The sequence below is a fragment of the Pleurodeles waltl genome, chromosome 7 (assembly GCF_031143425.1).
Source record: "Pleurodeles waltl isolate 20211129_DDA chromosome 7, aPleWal1.hap1.20221129, whole genome shotgun sequence".
NCBI lineage: Eukaryota > Metazoa > Chordata > Amphibia > Caudata > Salamandridae > Pleurodeles > Pleurodeles waltl.
In genome coordinates, this window is record NC_090446.1 from 1,391,012,051 (window position 1) to 1,391,034,962 (window position 22,912).

Consider the following 22,912-nt stretch of genomic DNA (forward strand, 5'->3'; position numbering starts at 1 on the left):
GCCTAAAGGTACACTGCACCCGCAGTCCTCAGGCCTTGGAGAACCCAACATCCGGTGCAGCAACGTTCAGCAGGTGGCCCTCCTACTTGTCCAGTCTGTGGTTTTTCTGAACCGACCCCCTGCGCTGCTGAGGGTGTGAGTTTGGTGCCTACTTGTCCCCCCCGATGTTCCTCTAAACCCCCCAGGTCAGACCTCCAAAACGCAGGTACTTACCTGGCAGCAGATCTGAAACCAAGTGCCCCCAGTCTCCATAGGAGCCCATGATAAACCTCAGCACCCGGCCAGCTTCTGCTTGTGGTGGGTGTTGGGGGTTAACTTGAACCACAACCAGTGGACTTCCTAACCCCCAGAGAATGGAACTGTAAGTGTTGTACTTACCTGTAAAATGTACTACATTTTCTTCCCCCAGGAACTGTTTTGAAAATTGCATTGTCCACTTTTAAAACAGATTATTGCCATTTATTCAAAAGCTGTACAACCTACCAATTTCAATCAAAATGGTATTAATACATATGTGAAATACTTATTAATTTTATTAATTTATGTACTTACCTGCAACTTGAATATTGTGGTTCTAGAATTACATTGACAACAGATATCTCTGCTATATAAAAACCACTGGTCTGGAGTTAAGTCATTGAGTGTGTGCCTCTTCTACTGTCTGTATGTGTACAACAAATGCTTTGCACTACCCTCTGATAAGCCTAACTGCTCGACCACACTACCACAAAAGAGAGCACTGGTATTATCAACTATGGCCTCTCTTAAGCCTCTGGGGAACTCAAGGACTCTGTGCACAATATATCTCATTTTGATATAGTAAATACAGAGCCAGCTTCCTACAGTCGTCCAGACGCTATCAGAGATGCAAATGCTACAATGACTTCTGATGGTACCTTCCTCTGAAAAGGGACTTATTTTGTTAGATCCTGGGTCTTGCACCACCATGCAAGGAATTGTTTCGCTAAGAGATTTTATTGCTGTCTGTCCTCCTAAACATCCCGTGTCTGAGACCGCTGATCTGCTAAGCATTGCTGAAAAGGTCTCATATGCTAGTATTCTATTGGAGATTACACTTGCCTCTGATAGATGACATACTCATCCCTGAAGGATACAATTTTCCTTCTACTATATCCATTGTTTCTCCTAGGTAGGATGATTTCTGAAGGTTGATATGGAAACCCAATTCGTGAAGCAGCTTGAAAGTTGTCTTGAAAGCCTGTTCCACCTTTGACTGACTGCTTTAATTAGCCAGTCATTCAATTAAGGTTAACTGAGAATCCCTTTCTTTCGAAGGTGAGCTGCTATAAATGCTATGCATTAGGAGAACATGTGGAATGCTGATTTTAGGCAGACCGGAGGACTTGTATTGAAAATGTTTGGTACCCACTACAAATACTGTGATATCTTGCTATGGGAATGTGGAAATACTTATCATGCAGATACAACATTCCTTTTTCTTGATGAATTTGTCAAGTAAATCTTATTTACAAAATGCTAGCAGCATGTTATACAGGTTACAATCCACTGTGCTCTGATTTGTTTAGATGAAGCTAACCCTGTCTGAAGAAGATCATATTTAATGCATAAATGGTTAGTTTTTTCTAAAAAATGTTGTTTTGTCTACATTAAATTTCAGAACTCTTTTCACATCTAAAAAGTGAAGTGACTTCTCTGTTGGTGAAACAGGATTGTGAAAAAACACTGGGGTAAGAAACTGATTGATTTGTTTGAAAATCAAGAAACAACTTTCGGAAGAAATGAAGGTTGTTTTCTTAAATCTAGTCTGTTCTGAGGAAAAACTCAATGGGTAATAGGACCTACAACTTACTGACTTTTCTTGAGGATGGTATTACGACTAAGAAAGCAACTTTCCAAAAAGAAATACTGCACTGCAGCTTTAGGAATAGGCTCAAAAGGAGAAGCCATGAGTTTAGAGAGAACCAAATTCAACTTTCATGAGGGAGAAGGCATTTTGATTGGATGACAGACTTCCTTTAATCCTTCTAATAAATCTCTGATGTCAGTAATAGTGAAGAACGATGTTTAACTGGTTCTTTAAGGAGCACCATGATTTTGCCAAAAACAGTAGATAAAGGAGGATATCATCTTCCTGTCAGGATAACTGATTGCGACTTTTGTCCACGCACTAAAATACAAATCCCTTTCAATTAAATATGAACTTCGGGTAAACAGTCTTTCAGCTTCTTTGAGTATTTTCACACAGTCTGGTGTTAAATTCAAGTGTCCATACTGTATGACCTCAGGAACCATGTTGCTAAAGTCGAAGATCGTTCGTTGGGATGGATGAATTTGCCCATCATTCTGGATTGAAGGCTGTGTTTGGATGGTAACTTCCTGTGAGGTTTGAATGACAGGTGAAGAAGTTCTAGAAACCACCATGGTCTTTGGCACTCTGGAGCTATGACAAACAAGGTCAAAAGGGATTGCTTGAATTGGATAGTTAATGTCGGTATAAATGATATTAGAGGAAAGACGTGAATAAATTTGTGGAACCAGTTCATCAAAAGAGTATTTCCCACTGATTTTGGATACCACACTCTGGACCCGTGGTTTTGGTATTTTGCATTTTGGTCATTGCAAACAGATCAGTTTCGGAAAAATAGATTGCAAAACATTGTATAGTTCCCACTAATGGTTAATGTGCAACTGTCTGCTGAGGATGTCTGCTTGTTGATTTTAAAGACCTAGAAATATGTTGCTTGTAGTGACAGATTTCTCACCAAGTGCCACTGCCGAACTGCTTGAGCTTCCAAAGATAAGAGTTCTCAATGGTGTTCGTTCAAATAATAAATACACTGTTGTGGTTATGTCTGTTTAAACTAGAATTCTGTTTGAATTAAGGAAAGCTCTGAGAGCAAGATAGCCTGCTTTCAGTTAGAGAACACTGATATGGTATAGCTGTTGATGTCGAGACCATTAACCTCGAATGGTAAGAACTCCCAAGTAAGCTCCCAAGCCAGAGAAGGGTACATTTGTCACTACAGTCTAGTTGGATGATCTTGTTGAAAAAGAATTCTTATGGGTAGTAGAGGTGTGATTTATTTAGCCACAATTGTATTGAATGTTGAGTTTGTGGAGTCGATAAGATTCTGTCTATCCAATTTCCTTGATCTTGTATTCACTGTTCTTCCAAATATGGCTGGGGAGGTCTCATGTTAACATAGAGGTCATACAGCCAGGAGAGAGGATACTCTGCTTACTGTTGGATTTGCAGTATACAGTAAATTAAGACACTCTTTCCTCTCAAGGAAACACCTGCTAAAGTACTAAGAGTTGCTCATAGATCAATTAAGATTTGAACTGGAGATGTGGTAGTGGGAATGTTATTGGGCTTGTAATGCTGTACATGTCAGTATTAGGGAGTTGTCTAGGTATGGATGGAAAACGTTCTTTTTCCTACGGAGGAAAGCTGCCACCACCACTGCTCTGCATTTGGAGAATGTTCTTGTGGCACATATGAGGTCAAAAGGTAATACCTTGTATTGATAATAGGTTTTGTTATTCAGAAATCTCAGAAAGTTTCTGTTTCACTGTAATGTGAAAATAAGAATTCTTTATATCTACAGAGCACATCGAGTCTCCTTTCATTATTTGGGTATAGATTAGATACAGGACTAACATTTGAATTTATGTCATTTGATGTTTTTGCTGGCCTGCTTGCGATCCAGTATTGCTCCGAATTCTTGCTTGAGGCCTGTCTTGGGTATCAAAAAAGTATCTTGTATAGATACTTTTCCCTTATTGTAAAGGAGGGACTGGTTCTAGTGCTTCTTTTTGGAGTAGTGAACAAATCTCTAATTTGAGCTGGGGTCCCTGATGTTAAGGAGCATTTGTTTGGAGGAAATAAGGATGGTGGTAATTTGAACTGGATGATGTACCCACGTCTGTTGTAAATTTTCTGCACTCTTCCAGATGATGTGTTACACTCCTGCCCATTGGAGGGGTAGATAGAGCAGACTGGGTGTTGGACTCATTGTTATTTTGAGATCTGGGTTTCCCCTGAGTGGAACCTCCTTGAGATTGTGGAGACCCTTGTCATCTGCCTCTATATGATATGATTGTGTTTGTTGGTGATTGATGACCTTGCTTTTGTCCACTAAGTTGGTAGAACCTTCTGTCTCTGGTACAGTCTTGAATCTCTGCAATTGAACTGGGAGCCATAAATACATTTTCTCTCTTCTAATCCCACTACTTTAAAAGTAGCTGGCTTTTTCATCCTGTCCATTTCCTCATCTGCATGAGGTCTGAAAAGGAGAGAACCCGAAAAAGTCATATTTAAAATCTTCTGTTGAGCATCTGGTTTCCGGTTGGTAAGACCAAACCAGAAGGAGCGCCTGATGGAGATGCCATGACAGTAATTAGTAGCTCTAAAATATACTGCATCAACAGTAGCTCTGATAAACTGATTGAAAACAAGTTGTCATTCATTCAGAATTTCTAGGAAATCATGTTTTATTTCTTCAGGTAGGTCATTTGAAAAGATTTACATAGAGAGCCCTTATATCTCCAAAGTAGCTATTTTTAGGGCCATAGTAGAGGTATTACATATTTTTCTTGCTGCAGTACCTATTTTCTTGCTTTCCCTCTCCGGAACTGATGTTTTAGGAGCAGAAGGATGGCTCTTCCTATGCGTTCAATATTATCTCCTTAAGAAAGTGATTGTATTCATGCTTCCAAATGTCTCGACGTTGACTGTCTTTATGTCGAATGCCTTGACCTTGGGTGTCTTGATTTCAAAGGTGGCAGTGACATTCTTGAAGCTAAGATGGGGTACCTTTTTGACTCTGATGATGGTGCTCTAGAGTGTTTCGATGACAAATGTGGTGTTTTGGTGTCGCTGATATAAAGTGTCAAAGTTGGTCTGGTAAGAGCTGGAGTTATGGCATGTTTAGCGGCAGGAGTGGATGCTGGTGGCAGTTAGAGTGCCCTTGATGGAGTCACCGTTATTGGTAATTGCATGAGTTTAAGTTGCTGTCGAGCCTTTCAGCAGTGAGCATGTTAGTATCAAAGGTCTTGACGTGGATCGATGCTCCTGTAAATAATGGCAGTGTTTGGAATGATGATGGTGTTGTTTATTTCTATTTCCTCCCCTAGATCACCCTTTATGGTTGCCCATTTTATGTGAGGATTCTAGAGCAGTAGGAGTACCCTCTGTTTTCAGTAAAGATAAAATTGAAGAAAAATATTCCTGAACATGACAAAAGTCAGAAAATATGTTAAACGTTTTCAAAAGTGGCATGTAAAGAATAAAATGTATCCTTCTGCAGAAAAATCCCCAGAAAGGTATGGGTTTTTAACCCTGAAGTGTTCAGAGATCCAATCAGTATGAGACGGGAAAAAGAACTGCGCTTGTGAGGTAAACTGCCAGTACAGTGCATGCGGTGGGGCAATTGAAGCTACATCTCTCTCAAAACTACAATGTATATTTTGTGCGGCCAATCCACTTTTGACTAGACATGCAACTTTCTTCTCGTTTTTCTCAGCAATTCCAGCAAGGTTTTAAGCTATTTATTTTTAATTAAATGGCACATTTCTATACTAAATGCTGCAATGTGGTTTATAATTTAAATTATATTGTAAATAAAATGCAGTGATAGCTGGCCTGTCACACGCTTATGGAGGTGTCACCAGACAGTTCAGTTCACCACTGAGATGGCTACCTCCAACATAAGAAGAATATATATACAGATGTGCCTCTGCATGTAGGGAGGACTATTCTACATTCATAACAGTCAGGGAGAAAACTACTATGCAGAAGGAATAGTTTCTTACTTGTAACTCCTGTTCTCTCATAGGCTATGATGAGGGAGAGCAGGGCAGAGTAGCCCCATAAGCTGCTATTATATGTGTAAAATAGAGACTGTGCCTTTAAGAACCAAGGAACCACCGGTATCCCATCATGCCCAGCAGGCGGCAGTTGTTTCTGTTTTTTTTAAGGTGATATAGGACATATAAAGATTGCAAGGATAGCTCTGTCCATTCCACCGGAGGGTTGCTTGTGACTTATCATGGAAATTCCCCTTTGAGAGAACAGGAGTTACAGGTAAGAAACTATTCCTTCTCTCGTAGGGGATTTCCATGTATAGTCATAAGCACTGAGTAGAGTAGAGAAGGTAGTCCATCCCCATAAATCGCGGTGGAGAAGAGAGAAGGTCCCTTTAACGGTTTAAGCCAGGTGTCTACAACCAGTCGAGCACGAGCTATCAGTAGCTCCCCGACACCTTCAGAGTAGCTCGTGGCCCTGAGTTCATTTTTAAATAAGCACAGAGTCACATTTTCCTTTCAAAGTTAAGGTAAGGCTGTATTTATTTTGTATTATCATCATCAGGTTGTAGATAGGAGGGCCTGATAATGAGCAGAGCTCAGTCAGATTTACGAGCTAGGAGGTAGCTGGGGCACAGAGGTGAAAAACTGAAGTTTTAACTCTTAAATCAAACTCAATATTGGAGGGTGAGGACAAATGAAAATGTCACTTACCCAGTGTACATCTGTTCGTGGCATCAGTCGCAGTAGATTCGCATGTTCTGCAATAGCTCGCCATCTGGTGTTGGGCCGGAGTGTTACAAGTTGTTTTTCTTCGAAGAAGTCTTTCGAGTCACGGGACCGAGTGACTCCTCCTTTTGTCTCCATTGCGCATGGGCGTCGACTCCATCTTCGATTGTTTTTCCCCGCAGAGGGTGAGGTAGGAGTTGAATTGTAGTAATAGTGCCCATGCAATGGAGTGACTAAGTATGCACCTATTTAAGGTTGAGATGATACATATATAAATAATTGAAGGTAACTTCCAAACTGCTACAGGCTCCCGGGGAGGCGGGTGGGCACATGCGAATCTACTGCGACTGATGCCACGAACAGATGTACACTGGGTAAGTGACATTTTCAGTTCGATGGCATCTGTCGCTGTAGATACGCATGTTCTGCATAGACTAGTAAGCAGTTATTTCCCCAAAAGCGGTGGATCAGCCTGTAGGAGTGGAAGTAGTTTGAAATAATGTCCTTAATACGGCTTGACCTACTGTGGCTTGTTGTGCGGATAACACGTCTACACAGTAGTGCTTGGTGAATGTGTGAGGCGTAGACCATGTGGCTGCCTTACATATTTCTTGCATTGGGATGTTTCCTAGAAAGGCCATGGTAGCACCTTTCTTTCTGGTTGAGTGTGCCCTTGGTGTAATGGGCAGCTGTCGTTTAGCTTTAAGGTAGCAGATTTGGATGCATTTAACTATCCATCTGGCTATACCTTGTTTTGAAATTGGGTTTCCTGCATGAGGTTTTTGAAATGCAATAAAGAGTTGTTTAGTTTTTCTGATGTTCTTTGTTCTGTCAATGTAATACATCAATGCTCTTTTGACATCTAATGTATGTAGTGCCCTTTCAGCTACGGTATCTGGCTGTGGAAAGAACACTGGAAGTTCCACTGTTTGATTTAGATGGAACGGTGAAATAACCTTTGGCAAAAATTTAGGATTGGTCCTTAGGACGACTTTATTTTTGTGTAGTTGTATAAAAGGTTCCTGTATAGTAAACGCCTGAATCTCGCTTACTCTTCTCAGGGAAGTAATGGCGATGAGAAATGCCACCTTCCAGGTTAGGAACTGTATATCGCAGGAGTGCATGGGTTCAAAAGGTGGACCCATAAGTCTAGTTAGGACAACATTTAGGTTCCATGAAGGAACAGGTAGTGTTCTTGGTGGTATAATTCTCCTAAGGCCCTCCATGAATGCTTTAATGACTGGTATTCTAAATAGGGAAGTTGAATAGGTAGTCTGCAGGTATGCAGATATTGCTGCAAGGTGAATCTTAATGGAAGAGAAAGCTAGGTTAGATTTTTGTAAGTGAAGCAAGTAACCCACTACATGTTCTGGAGTTGTGTGTAATGGTTGTATTTGATTAATATGGCAGTAGCAAACAAACCTCTTCCATTTACTTGCATAGCAGTGCCTGGTGGATGGCCTTCTTGCTTGTTTTATGACTTCCATACATTCTTGGGTAAGTTGTAAGTGCCCGAATTCTAGGATTTCAGGAGCCAGATTGCTAGATTCAGCGATGCTGGATCTGGGTGTCTGATCTTTTGGTTGTGCTGTGTTAACAGATCTGGCCTGTTGGGCAATTTGATGCAGGGTACCACTGATAGGTCTAGCAGCGTTGTGTACCAGGGTTGCCTTGCCCAAGTTGGTGCTATAAATATGAGTTTGAGTTTGCTTTGACTGAGTTTGTTTATCAGGTAAGGAAGGAGAGGGAGAGGAGGAAAAGCGTAAGCAAATATCCCTGACCAGTTCATCCATAGGGCATTGCCTTGAGATTGTTTGTGTGGGTACCTGGATGCGAAGTTTTGGCATTTTGCGTTCTCCCTTGTCGCAAACAAGTCTATCTGAGGTGTTCCCCAGAGTTTGAAATAAGTGTTCAGAATTTGGGGGTGAATTTCCCATTCGTGGACCTGTTGGTGATCTCGAGAGAGATTGTCTGCGAGTTGATTTTGTATCCCTGGTATAAACTGTGCAATTAGGCGAATTTGGTTGTGAATTGCCCAATGCCAAATTTTTTGTGCTAGCAGGCTTAACTGCGTGGAGTGCGTCCCTCCCTGCTTGTTTAGATAATACATTGTTGTCATGTTGTCTGTTTTGACGAGAATGTATTTGTGAACTATTATTGGTTGGAAAGCTTTTAGTGCTTGAAAAACTGCTAGAAGTTCTAGGTGATTGATATGCAGTTTTGTTTGGTGTACGTTCCATTGTCCTTGTATGCTGTGTTGATCGAGGTGTGCTCCCCACCCTGTCATGGAAGCATCTGTTGTTATTACGTATTGTGGCACTGGGTCTTGGAAAGGCCGCCCCTTGTTTAAATTTATGTTGTTCCACCACAGAAGCGAGAGGTAAGTTTGGCGGTCTATTAACACCAGATCTAGAAGGTGACCCTGTGCTTGAGACCACTGTGATGCTAGGCATTGTTGTAAGGGCCTCATGTGCAGTCTTGCGTTTGGGACAATGGCTATGCATGATGACATCATGCCTAGGAGTTGTAATACCATCTTTGCCTGTATCTTTTGTGTTGGATACATGCGTTGTATGATGGTGTTGAAATTTTGAATTCTTTGTGGACTTGGAGTGGCTACTCCCTTTGATGTGTCTATTATGGCTCCCAGGTATTGTTGTACCTTGCGTGGCAGAATTTTGGATTTTGTGAAATTGACGGTGAACCCGAGTTTGAAGAGGGTTTGTATGATGTGATTTGTGTGATTTGAGCACTGTATGAACGAATGGGCCTTGATTAGCCAGTCGTCCAAATATGGGAACACATGTATTTGCTGCCTTCTTATGTGTGCAGCGACTACCGCTAGACATTTGGTAAAGACTCTTGGTGCGGTTGTTAATCCGAAAGGCAGTACCTTGAATTGGTAATGTATTCCTTTGAATACAAACCTTAGGTATTTCCTGTGCGATGGGTGTATTGGTATATGGAAATAAGCATCCTTGAGGTCTAAAGTTGCCATGTAGTCGTGTAGTTTTAGCAATGGCAATACTTCTTGTAGTGTGACCATGTGGAAGTGGTCTGATTTGATGAAAGTGTTCACTACTCTGAGGTCTAGGATTGGTCTCAGCGTTTTGTCCTTCTTTGGTATCAGAAAGTACAGTGAGTAAACTCCTGTGTTTATTTGTGTGTTTGGCACTAACTCGATTGCATTCTTTTGCAATAGTGCCTGCACTTCTATCTCCAGGAGATTGGAATGGTGTGTTGTTAAGTTTTGTGCTTTTGGTGGTATGTTTGGAGGGAATTGTAGAAATTCTATGCAATAACCATGTTGGATAATTGCTAGAACCCAAGTGTCTGTAGTGATTTCCTCCCATGCTTTGTAATAATGACCTATTCTTCCCCCCACTGGTGTTGTGTGGAGGGGGTGAGTGACATGTGAGTCATTGTTTAGTAGTAGGGGTTTTGGGGCTTTGAAATCTCCCTCTATTTCTAGGGAATTGCCCTCCTCTATATTGTCCCCGAAAACCTCCTCTATACTGTCCCTGGTAAGTGGACGGTGTTGCCTGTGAGGTGCTGGCTTGTGTGCTTTGACCCCGAAACCCCCCTCGAAAGGGCGTTTTACGGAATGTGCTGTAATTCCCTCTGCTCTGCGGGGAGTAGAGTGCGCCCATGGCTTTGGCAGTGTCCGTATCTTTTTTGAGTTTCTCAATCGCTGTGTCCACTTCTGGACCGAACAGTTCTTTTTCATTAAAAGGCATATTGAGAACTGCTTGTTGAATCTCTGGTTTAAATCCAGACGTTCGGAGCCATGCATGCCTTCTGATAGTTACAGATGTATTAATTGTCCGTGCAGCTGTATCTGCAGCGTCCATGGAGGAACGTATCTGGTTGTTGGAGATGGTCTGTCCCTCCTCAACCACTTGTTTTGCCCTATTTTGGAAGTCCTTGGGCAGATGTTCAATGAGATGTTGCATCTCGTCCCAGTGGGCTCTGTCATAGCGCGCAAGTAGTGCCTGGGAGTTCGCGATGCGCCACTGGTTTGCAGCTTGTGCTGCGACTCTCTTACCAGCTGCATCGAACTTGCGGCTTTCTTTATCTGGGGGTGGTGCATCTCCAGATGTGTGAGAGTTGGCCCTTTTCCTAGCTGCTCCTACAACAACAGAGTCTGGTGGCAGCTGTGTAGTGATGAAAACCGGGTCCGTAGGAGGCGGCTTATACTTTTTTTCTACCCTTGGTGTGATTGCCCTACTTTTGACCGGCTCCTTAAATATGTCTTTTGCGTGCCGGAGCATACCAGGGAGCATAGGCAGGCTTTGGTAGGAGCTGTGGGTGGAGGAGAGTGTGTTGAACAGGAAATCATCCTCGACCTGTTCTGAGTGGAGGCTTACGTTATGAAATTGTGCTGCTCTAGCCACCACCTGAGAGTACGCGGTGCTGTCTTCTGGTGGAGATGGCTTTGTAGGGTATGCCTCCGGGCTGTTATCTGACACTGGGGCGTCGTATAGGTCCCATGCGTCCTGATCTTGGTCACCCTGGCTCATGGTGGTGTGAGCTGGGGAGTGAGATGGAGTTTGTGCTGGTGAAACGTTAATCACGGGCGGAGGAGAGGGTGGTGGTGTAACTCTTTTCACCACTTTTGGTTGTGGTGCTTGTTCCGTCTGGAACTCCAACCTTCTCTTTCTCCTAATGGGGGGAAGGGTGCTTATTTTTCCTGTCCCCTGCTGAATGAAGATACGCTTTTGCGTATGGTCCACATCAGTTGCTTGTAGCTCTTCCTCAAACCTATGCTTTTGCATTTGGGAGGTTAGCGAGTGCTCTTCTGTATAAGAGCCTGAAGCTGGGTCGCTTGCAGTTTGTTTCGGCGTCGAAACTTTGTCTGCGTGTTTTTTCGGCTCCGAGGTGACTTTTTTCCTTTTCGGGGCCGAAACCTCTCGGCGTCGATCTGTTTCGGTGCCGCTGTCTCGGCGGCGAGCCGTGTCCACAGCGGCATCTCGGTGTCGAGGCTTGTCTCCAGCACTTTCTCGGTCCCGAGAAGGCTGCGTGCCGGTGTCTCGACCGGAGTCGGACGATCTCGGCACTGTTTGGGCCTTTTTCGGTGCCGACGGTCGGTCACCAAATTTATGGGTTGAGCCATGGCCTGGTGGCAGTGGCGTCCCCTGGGCCTTGTAAATGTTTCTTTGTGTGGTTTTCGACGTCTTACTCACGGTTTGTGTATCGTCGAATCCTTCGGAGTCTGAGTCTTGGATCGAGAAGGTACCTTCTTCTTCCTGTTCCTCGAACTCCCGTTGGGCTGTCGGTGCGGACGCCATTTGAAGTCTTCTGGCTCGACGGTCTCGGAGTGTTTTTCGGGACCGGAACGCACGACAGGCCTCGCAGGTGTCTTCGCTGTGCTCAGGTGACAGGCACAGGTTGCAGACCAAGTGTTGGTCTGTGTAGGGGTATTTATTGTGGCATTTGGGGCAGAAGCGGAACGGGGTCCGTTCCATCGGCGTTCTTCAGCACGCGGTCGGGCCGACCAGGCCCCGACGGAGGATCGAAAAACTACCCCGAAGGGCACCAGAGCTCTTCGATCTTCGATGCGGTGTGGAATCTAAGTAAGCCGATCCCGAACGCAACAATACCGACGAAAATCTTCCGAAATTAGCTAATTTTCCGTTCCGAAACTCGGAGCGACAGGAACACGTCCGAACCCGATGGCGGAAAAAAAACAATCGAAGATGGAGTCGACGCCCATGCGCAATGGAGACAAAAGGAGGAGTCACTCGGTCCCGTGACTCGAAAGACTTCTTCGAAGAAAAACAACTTGTAACACTCCGGCCCAACACCAGATGGCGAGCTATTGCAGAACATGCGTATCTACAGCGACAGATGCCATCGAACATTAAGTTTCTGAATGCTGTTAAATGGGAGAAAATAAAAAGTTACCTTAATGATTAAGTTAACTCTTCATTTTAATTTTCTGCCATTTGAAAGTATCACATTTACAATCAGCGGGCCTCTTGCTGCTAGTGACCAGTAGACACTGTGCCATATGTATAACTGAAAAATACAGTATTTTATTTTAATGGGAGAAATTTAAAGTGCAGAAAAATATTCCATATTTTCAACATTTTTACATAACATTTTTGTGCACTTTAAATTTCTCCCACTTTAAAAAATTGTTGTATGTTTGTATTTTACATGTAACGGTGCCACATATGGTGAAAGGTATGTCTTGTCTGACGAGTACATATCATACAGGCTCACACTCACCCATACACATATATCCCATTCATACGCACACATGTTCATACATCCGCAAAAGACCACGCTCTCACCTACACACATGGCAGCCCTTTCATAGTGCCCCTAGTTAATGTATTTTGTTCAAACCATAGTATCTGGCTCTAGAGACATTAAGCTTAAAGTCAGTGCAGCTGGCCATGGGGGTGTCTGGTAACAATGCATGAGTTGTTTAGCCTTCAGTAGCTCACAATGACCTTCACTGATCAGCCGTAGCTCACACTACAATAAAAGTTGGAAACTCCTGCTTTAAACGAAAAGATTTCGGAGGGAAGCCTGCCCTACGTGAGCATCTGCTCTAGCATCAGACTCTAGGCAGTAGTGTTTGGTAAAAGTATATACTGATTTCCAAAGTAGCTGCTTTGCAAATTTCTGGAATCTGGATATTGCGTAGTAAAGCCCTAGTGGAGTGTGCTTTAGGTTTAGCTAGTAGAGATTTATGAGCTTTTTGATAGCACAATAAAATACAGGAAACTATCCATCTAGAGATGAATTGTTTGAATGTGGCTAATCCCGTGTGGACCGGACCAAAGTTAATAAACAATTGGTCAGTTCATCGGATATTCCTTGTCTTATCGAGATAAAACTTCAGAACCCTCCTAACAGCCAATGAATTGAGAGATCTTTCTGCTGGACTAGAGGGATTCCGAAAGAATGTAGGCAATGAGATAGTCTGATTGACATGGAAGTCTGATACTTCTTCAGGAAGAAATTTAAGGTGACTTCTCATAACTAATTTGCTAGAATGAAAGACAGTGTATGGTTCGTGAGAGCACAGTGCTTGTATCTCACTCACCCAGTGGCTGATGTAATCACTGCCAGGAAAGCTGTTTTACACATAAGGCGTTGTAAGGACATTTTATGGATGGATCCCATAAGCGCATAAGGTGAGAAAGCACTATATTGAGGTCCCAGGGAGGCGAAGGATACCTAATGGGAAGGAAAAGTTTCTTCAACCCCTCTAAGAAATACTTTATGACGGGGATTTGGGAAAAAAGAGGTTTGTGGCAAACATTTCCTGTAGGCAGTAAGAGCTGCCAAATGAACCTTTATGGAAGAAAATTGCAAGCCAGGTTTAGTCACGTGTGTAAGGTATGGTAAATTCACATGCTCTTGGCAAGCAGTAGGGTCCATGTTCTTAGAGGAACACCAGATGCAAAATCTCTTCCATTTAAATGTGTAAGCAGAGCGAGTGAAAGGCCGCTTAGTCTCCTTGAGGATTTCCATAAAGTTCTGTGGCAAGTTCAAATGTCCATTCTGCACTAGCTCAGGAGCCATGCTGCCAAATTTAAGGAGGCGCGATTGGGATGTACCATCTATCCTCTAAATTCCATCAGTAGGTCTGGCCTGCATGGCAGCTTCAGATGTGGATGCTCTGACCAGTGAAGAAGGTCCGGGAACCACCACTACTGTGGCCACTCTGGAACAATTAGGATCATCTTGGCTTTGGAGTGGAACAGCTTGATCAGGACTGACAGGATCAGGGGAATCTGTAGAAAGTCATAGAGAAATGTGCCTGACCAGTTGATCCAGAATGGTTTGAGAAGGGACCTGTGGATGGAATTGCATCCCTTGAAGGAGATTGCTTGGAGAATACCACCACCTGAGGGATCGTACTGCATGTAAGGAGAGTGTTATCTTGTCCTCCCAGTTGCCCGTCAGGTGGTCCCACTGGTCCTCTAGACACTCCTGGAGAGGTCGCATGTGGAGACGAGCATTGGGAGTACGGAAGATACAGGAGGCCACTGAGCTGAGAAGAGATGAGACTGCTCTTGCTTTTGGATGAGGCACTCTCTTGAGAGTTTGACATTTCTGAAGGAACAATAATCATTGCTCCTCCGAAGGACACACCTTTGTGTGAATGGTATAGATGGAGTAAGTAATGCAATGTCTGAACTGGTGTTGATGGAAACTTGTTGAAGTTGACGTGAAGACCCAACCAATTATGTAGCTGGCAAGTCTAATTGAAATGCAGTTGGGCTTCCACTAGAGCCATGCACTTGGAGAATGGTCTGGGTGCTGAATTGAGGCCAAATGGTAGTACTGCATACTGGTAGTGGTGGTGCCCCACAAGAAATCTGAGAAATTTCTGTTGCTTCCTGGTGATGGGAATGTGGAAGTATGCATCGTGAAGGTCGATGGAGCAAAACCAATCCCTCTGATGAAGTTGGGGATATACCTGATGTACAGCCAACATCCTGACCTTCTCCTTCCGAATCCACTTGTTGGTGACTTTTAGATCGAGGATGGGTCTGAATTTGTGCTTGTCTTTCTTTGATACAAGGGAATACCTGGAGTAAATGCCCTTCCCTCATTGACTGTTGGGAACGGGTTCCACCATCTTCTTTTTTAACAAAACGTTGACTTCATCCCTGAGTAAGTGAAGATGGGAAGGGACGGTTTTGGTGGAATGGTAAACCTGAGACAGTATCCACTCTGCATAATAATCAATACCCAGACGTCTGTTGTGATGCGTTGCCACTATTCCAGATAATGTGCAATGCTTCCCTATACCAGAGTGGTTACCACAAGAGGGGGACGGGAGGACTCAAAGTTTTGTGGCTGATGTTTACCACCTTTGGTGGGTTGTTGGGCAGAGTGACCTCTTGACAGTTTGCGCTGTGGTTGGCAGGATCTCTGGGGCTGTTGTTGAGATCTACTCAAATGCCACTGATGGATTTGAACCCTCTGCACCTAAAACCGACGTTGGTAAGGTCAGAATGATTTGCGATGTTCTCGGAGTTTCTCCAGAGCCACAGCATTTAGTGTGTCCATCTCAGTTATCATTCTTGCCATCTCGTTGTTAACATGTCTGCCAAATACTGTGGAACCTCAGGATAGCAAATTTTGGATGCAATGTTGCACTTCTGGTTTTAAAGACATTAGTCGGAGCAAAGCATGCCTCCGCAAGGTGACTCCTTGACAGTGGCCATGTGCGGCAAGGAGAGAAGAATCCACCGCTGGACTTACATTCTGATTAGAGACCATTGCCCCTTAGTGGATGAACTCTAAGAAGTCTTCCCTTTTGACCTTAGGCAGGTGGTCAGGAAACTGTTGGACTGAATCCCAAAGGGTTCGGTCGTACCTGCTCAAGAGGGCCATAGCACTGGCTGCCTTCATAGAGGTGGCACTGTACTGCAGACTTTGCGGGCTACGGAGCCCAATTTTTTACTCTCCTTATCTGGAGGTGAAGAGGATGATGGAGAGGTGGAATTGACTTTTTAGCAGCCAAAATGGCAACAGAGTCAGGTGGAGGATCATTGCAAAGAAATAATGGGTCTTGATCCTGATGCCAGTATTTCTTTTGAAGCATGGCTAGAGCAGACATAGCCATTGCTGGAGTTAGGAACAAGTCATTGGCCAATTCGAGGAGACCCAGGACCAGTGGAAGCAACGGTCTGGCCGCGCAACACTGATGTCAAAGATTACTGATGTTGATGGTGTGGGCACAGACATCGGTATATTTAGTTTTGCAGCCCCTCGGACTAGCACCTCTTGAAAGGTAGTAATGTCATCAACTGGAGAGACTCGAGGTGGGGGTGAGTCCGATAAAGTTGTGGACTAGTCTCTTGCAGATGAAGAGGAATGATCAGCATGTCGATGATAGGAGCGTGACTTTGCCCTATGGGAAGATCCAAGATGACGATGTGTATGTGTAGCAGCAGAAGAGCGCCCCAGTGTATGGTGTCCTTGACGAGAGTCATGGCACGAACGGGAGAAAATTCGAGGCCTGTGAGCTGGAATGCTTCTGGATCCTGACAGAGGAGGTAACGGAGGAGGTGCTGATGAAAGAGGAAGCACCTGTGGAAGAGGTGGTGGTGTCAGAGGTGCCGAAGCAGGTGGAGGAGGTAAAGATGGAAGAGGTGTTGGAGATGGTAACACAGCTAGAGAAGGTGAAGACTCCGATGAAGAATAAATTCTTCTTCTTTCTCCTTTCACTCCTCCACATCTACAGACACCTTGACATCGATCTTTCCGGTTGACGGTCCACACCGTCTCAAAGGCAACCTGGCATTCTTTAACTATGAGCCACTTCTCGTCATCGCACGCCAACGATGTTCTAATGCGTATAATCCCATAGACGTCGACGTCGCTCTTAACGGCAACATGTCAGCGTTGTACCTTGCCATGACGTCGATCCTCTCGTCGCCGACCGGAACCGATGTCTTCTTTGGCTGGAAAATCGCTTCTCCGACCTTCTATGTCCACTGGAAGCTGAGGGAAGAGCCCTGGTGGAAGAATGACCCTCCCCTTGCTCGGAGGTCCCTTCCTTCCTTGAAGCCGAATCTTCTTTCTGTCATGCAGAGCGCACCTGGAAAACTTCCTGCAGGTGTCACAGGTGTCAGGAAGATGTGATGAAGGTAGACAGATGATACAGAGCTCATGGGGGTCTGTTTTGGCCTTTTTCTTGCCACAGCGAAGACACTTACCAAACAAAGAAGGCATTTTATTTGACAAAATGGCTCAGTTTTCTGTCCAAGAATAGCAGAAAAGGCAGAAGAAGTTAAATGACGTTGAGTAAAGGTGTTGCCACCAACTTCTGATAAAAAGTTTACGAGAAAAAAACCTATAATAGGTCGAGCTCAATGCTTCAGGGTGCTGTCTGCAGGAACCTGAAAAAAGAACTAAAGCAACTGCCACCTGATGGGCATGATGGAATAGTGGTGGTCCCTAGGTTTTTAAAGGCCTAGTCTTTATTTTAGACATAATGGTAGCCTATGAGGTTACTCTGCCCTGCTCTCTCTCATCTCTATCATAAAAAGACGGTTGTGAAGGAGATGTATACTGTTTGCAAAACATCTTAAATTATACTCATTTGTAATGTATTGGCCCTTTTTTGACTACATAATGACGAATTGGGCCATTGCAGCCTACATATATGGGCTGCATTATCTGTCTCTATCTTGAGTGTCTCTACAGGCTTTCCTGAAGAAAGGCAAAAAAATGTAAAAAAAAAATAAAACTTAAGAAAATACATAAAAGAACCGCTCTGGGATCAGTGCTTATGACTATACACGGAAATCCCCTACAAGAGAACATTGAGTCCAAATAAGATGATCTGGATCATAAATTAGGTCTTTGTTATGTTGCTCTGGGGCATGAGGAGGCGTGGAATGTCTACCCCTGGAAGATGCTAGTGATCTTGGTGGCAGGGTAGACAATTTAAACTTCCTTATAGGTGACATGGAAGTGGGCTTAGACACTATTTTTAGAGGTAATAAACCAGAAGGAGTAAAGGCAGCTATAGTGGCTCCTGAATGAGATGGTGGAGGAATATGGCCCTTAGAGGACAAGCAGGAAGGGGGCAGAGCTGGATCTTGTGAGAAAACAGAGCATGTCCTAAACGTTGGTTTAGAAGTGTCTTCTTCTACAATAGACCAATGGCTTTTTTTGGAATTGGAGATACTGATGAAGACAAGCATCTCTTGCATCGATTTGGATGACATCAATGAGTGTTGTATAAATGCAAGCCTCAGTGAGCGGAATGTTAGTGTCGACCAGAAAGAATGCACTGACAGCAAAGGTCTGATACTGCCTTCTTCCTCCCCCGGAGGGACTTTAACGAAAAATGAAGGCATTTCGGACAGAAACTTCTTGTTAACACTAGGAAAAATATTACTTCGCTCAAGGAAAAAAACACTTTTCTCAAGTGTTATATAAGTTCAAGTGAAAATGAAAAAGAAGAAAATCTGACTGAAATTTCAGTGAAAAGGCAGAGGAGGGACGCCTCTCGTGCTCTCGGATTCTTCTTTCAGGAGCTGAACAAAAGACCTGGCTCTGAGAGGCTTTTGTCAGTACTATGCGTCCTGGGTACTGGAAGCATCTGGAACCATAAAGAAGCAGGACACATTTTAATACCTGTCAAAGTAAGGTTGGACTGTTTCCGACTTGTTAGAAAGGTTTTTACCTTTTTGCGGCTGTGATGCTACAATGCAGTCTTGAAAATGGTTCTCTTAAGTATGAGTCGTCTACATTTGGAAAAATCTTGTCTTGGATAAGTTTTAAAAAGGCCCTGCTTATTTTAGTACATAGTTTTTGCACCATGTAGTATTACGTCAACGAAAAAAAAAATCACTGAAATTAGGTGTTCCGCAATTCATGCATGCAACAGGGAATTAATCTAAAGTTTATAATTATCAAATTAGATCCAATGATGCACATTGCAAACTTTTTGATAGTCGGAGCCTAAAAAAATTTGTTTACTAAGGGGGCGAGAATTGAGAATAATTAGTTCCATGCTCGACGCCCCTGAGATTCGTTCTCATCTGATTTGCAACCTCGGGATGGGTGTCTATAAACGCCTATTCTGCTCTTTTCTATCGTACATGCAAATGCTAATTTTATGGTTGCCCGTTCGACACACCTAGCTCGGGGTGTAGTTTCCTGACAGAGCACAGAGTTCAACCCTAAAGGAGAAAGCACAAAAAATACTGTAAGTCGAAGTTTATGGGTTTCGGGGAACGTGACCGCAAGTCATTCTAGGCATGTACGGAACTGAAACAAAAACTTCGAAGAAAAACAAGTTGCATTATTCCAAACCCACCACTAGATGTCAGGAGAGGGCACAACATATGATCTATAATACCACGTGCTGTAAACCCATATTAATCAGGAAATATTTGGAAGTGAATGTCAGTTTTTTTTCCTTTACTCTCTCTTAATTAAGACACTTCTCCCATTTCTTGCTCCATCCCTAACAAGAAGAAAGATAACCTGCTTGAACTAACTGTCCTCTTCTAGAGCCCCAGGTCCATAACCGTGCAACTGCAGATTTTCATTGACTACATCACTGCTACAAAATGCATTTAGTCTCCGTCAATACAATTCTATGTAGCGAAACGTCGGAATAAAAGCACATGCATTTCAGTGTCTCGGTCGTACCTGTGCTATCTCCCTCCTTACGATCAGTAGGGTCATACAGAGCAGAGATGGCAGAAGAGATGCTCTTTTGGAGGTCCTGGTTCTTGCTGACTGAATCCTCCTCATCGGAGGAGAAGGATGGCAGGGTCTCCAAGTTCCTTTTCAACTCATCATCAAGACGTTTGCAGGGACTAGTGCAGCTCATCACCAGACTGTCATTTTCTGTAGGGTCCAGAGATCCAGAGAGCATCTGGGATGCAGACATGCCGTAGGAGTGCGGGCCGGAGGATGGGGGCCTAGTCTTGGAAGGACTGGTGTTAGCTGTCGGTAGCTGCTGCCTCTTGCCAGACTTGAGGAAGTCAAGGAAGGAAGCCATGAACCCAGATTTCATTTCAGGCTGCTTCTCCTCTACCTCTTTGATCTTCTGCTTGATCTTCTCACGTGTCTGACTGTTGTCTAACCCGCTCTCCTGCGGTGGCAGCATCTCTGCCAGCTCCATCTGCACCTGATCATGCCCCTTGGGTATCTGCAGCTTTATCTGGCAACCAACAAAGAAAACGTTACTATAAGCAAGGGACTTATCAAAGAAATCAGAAAATCCTACATTCCCCCTGCTACCCTAATCAACTCTTAACTTCATCACCGAAAACCCTGTAAAGCAATACAAAAACATTCACTTCTACCTTTGAACATTTTTTGACAAATATTGACTTCGAACTTTGTAAGCCTACTTGCTTGCATACCAGTCCGCACAGAGAAATGTGGAAAGCCATGAAGCAAGAGCAAGGAGCCTCCATCTACTCATGTTATACTATACCTCTACAATTGCATGCAAAATATGTTTGGTTACACATCTGATATTTAATAAAATTTTGCAGTGCCTCCATCTTTTAGTGGCTAGCGCAACAGTCATTTTCTAAAATTACTGTACCTATGTTCCTTTGCAATGTCAAGTGATCTGGCATGCTAATTGCCAACAAGTACCTCACATACATGGTTCTAGAACTGGCGTCTACGAGTAGATCGTGATCTATAAGTAGCTCTCCGGCTACATAGAAGTAGCTCTCCTCTGTTCATTCAGCGTACTGCTAAGTTGAATTAGCAACATTAAAAATCACATATTTGAGATGAAAATGTGTGTATTTGCAGAGCTTATAAACTGACGTCTGGAGAAAAATGGTTGAATCTCCAAAATGTATTTTGAGCTATTATTTGAGTAATGAATCATGTGGCGTTGGAGAGACTTATTACTCTTATTACCAGGGTGATGGCAGCTATAGCTATTTGTTGCTAATATAAAGGCATTCCAAATTAATAATGCTTTTTTACTTTACTGCTGGTAACCCTGCCGTATGCACTGATGTGATCACTGCTGACAATCTTGGATGGGGTGGTCACTTTGACATCACTAATATTAGAAGGCCGGGATGATTTTAATTGAACATAAGTAGCTCTGACAACAGAAAAGGTTGGAGACAGTGCCATGTGTACGCAAAAAGAATGAAGATAGGCTATTGGTCAGGACAGCTTCACGTTTCAGCTTACCTTCAACTGATTTAGAGATTCAATGGTACTGAACTGTTCATCCCCATGTAATTATTTCAAAAAGACAATTTTCACTGAGAAATGTCATTCTAACTTTCATCTTTCATGTTACATTAACAGGCACATACGGTTACACAATAACCTGGTTTCTATAACACAGTTTTACACTGCTATACTGTGATCCTGGGCAACTACCTCCTGTCCAAGTGCCTTGGATACTGACATCGCTTACCAGTAATGCTTAGAAACTACATTAATGAATTACTATAAGTAAAAACAAAAACGAGAATGAAAACTTTGCCTGCCAGCAAGCCTGTAAATGTCTGTACAATGATCAATAGGCAGAGCCATACAGTATTAAAAAACAAGGAGACATGATGCATACTTACCCATTACGCGACTTGTTTTGTTTTACGCATCTTGGCTAATTCTAGTTCTTCTGTGTGTTGCTCCAGATGCTCACATGCCAGGTATACATTGAACTCCAGATCTGAACACATTAGATACTCATTTTGCAGAGTTATTGTTTCAGTCGTCTGAGGACTGAGACACTTTTACATCTTCAACGCACATTGCCTTGGCAGTTTTTCAGAAGGCACTAGCAGTCAGACAATTCACTGCCTCCACCTAGTTATATAGTGTCTTTAACTTGAAAGTCTTGAAAGTCCTGTCCACAGAATTTTGAACTTGGGGGCGCAAAGAGATGCAGGGCCTGCAGACCTCACTTTTGGAGCAATAAATAAGCCCAAAAATATGAAGTGGGCGTCCACACCGTTACAAATACATTTAAGAATAAACACTTTATGGTATATTGTAGTTTTTTAAAATCAGTCCTGTTGAAATCCTCGAATCGCAGCTTTACCACTCTTGGATCACAGCTAATAATGATGTATGGAACATAACCTAAACTCAGTTTGTATTAAAAAAAAACATCCCTTTCATAGTGAAGTCACTGGAATGTCCGCAATCTCGTAGAGCAAGGTCCTGTGTTGTGACTACATGATTCCTTAACACTGGTGGTACAAATCTTGGATACCACAGCACAGAATATCTGTCAGAGAGCACAGATAACAAGGTAATCCAGGACGAATGAGCCTTTGTTTTTTTTGTTTTATTTACAAAGATTTTTGAAAGTTGGATCTTGGCTACATCTGGAACATGTTATCATTTTTTGGTGGTGATGAATTGGAAACAGTCTAGCACGTGTTGCAGTTTACACTGCCATTATCTGCCTGGGGTGTGTGTATTTGTTGGTCTGTGATTTCTATAAGATTTTGATAGGTTATGATTTCTTTAGTTGGTGCAATGGTTTGTCCATGGCAATCATGAACATGGAGCTAGAACTTGCCTGGGATGTTTTGGGTGTGCGGTTATGATTTGTTCTGGTTATTGTCAGGGAGCACAGCTATGGTTTGTCTAGGACGTCGTGAGGGGAAGCTGTGCTAAGTATTGGAAAGAACGCCTTTAAAAGGAATGGGGCCATGTATTATCCTAGGGGTTTGTGGGACCAACCAAATGGCTACAAGTGGGGAAATGATTTGTCAGATATATATGAATATATAGGTGCTAATTTAGCTAGGAAATGTCTAGGGAGTGGGCTATTATTCGCGTGGGGTATCCTGAAAAGCTGGGCAATTGATTTGACTAGGGTATCTGTAGGAAACAGAGCTATGATTCACATACGCAGCTTTGTGAGAGAAACGATGATATGTGTTATAGATACTACTGC

The 22,912-nt window shown here is 43.2% G+C and overlaps 1 protein-coding gene across 1 annotated transcript in view; it reads right to left on the bottom strand.

The window, feature by feature from the left end:
- Positions 1 to 22,912, bottom strand: part of PRR12 (proline rich 12) — a 420,401-nt gene that overhangs the window by 183,454 nt on the left and 214,035 nt on the right. Inside the window, exon 5 of the mRNA XM_069200974.1 lies at positions 19,660 to 20,176. Within this exon, the coding sequence (XP_069057075.1) occupies positions 19,660 to 20,176 (517 nt within the window). The remainder of the gene's footprint in view (positions 1 to 19,659; positions 20,177 to 22,912) is intronic.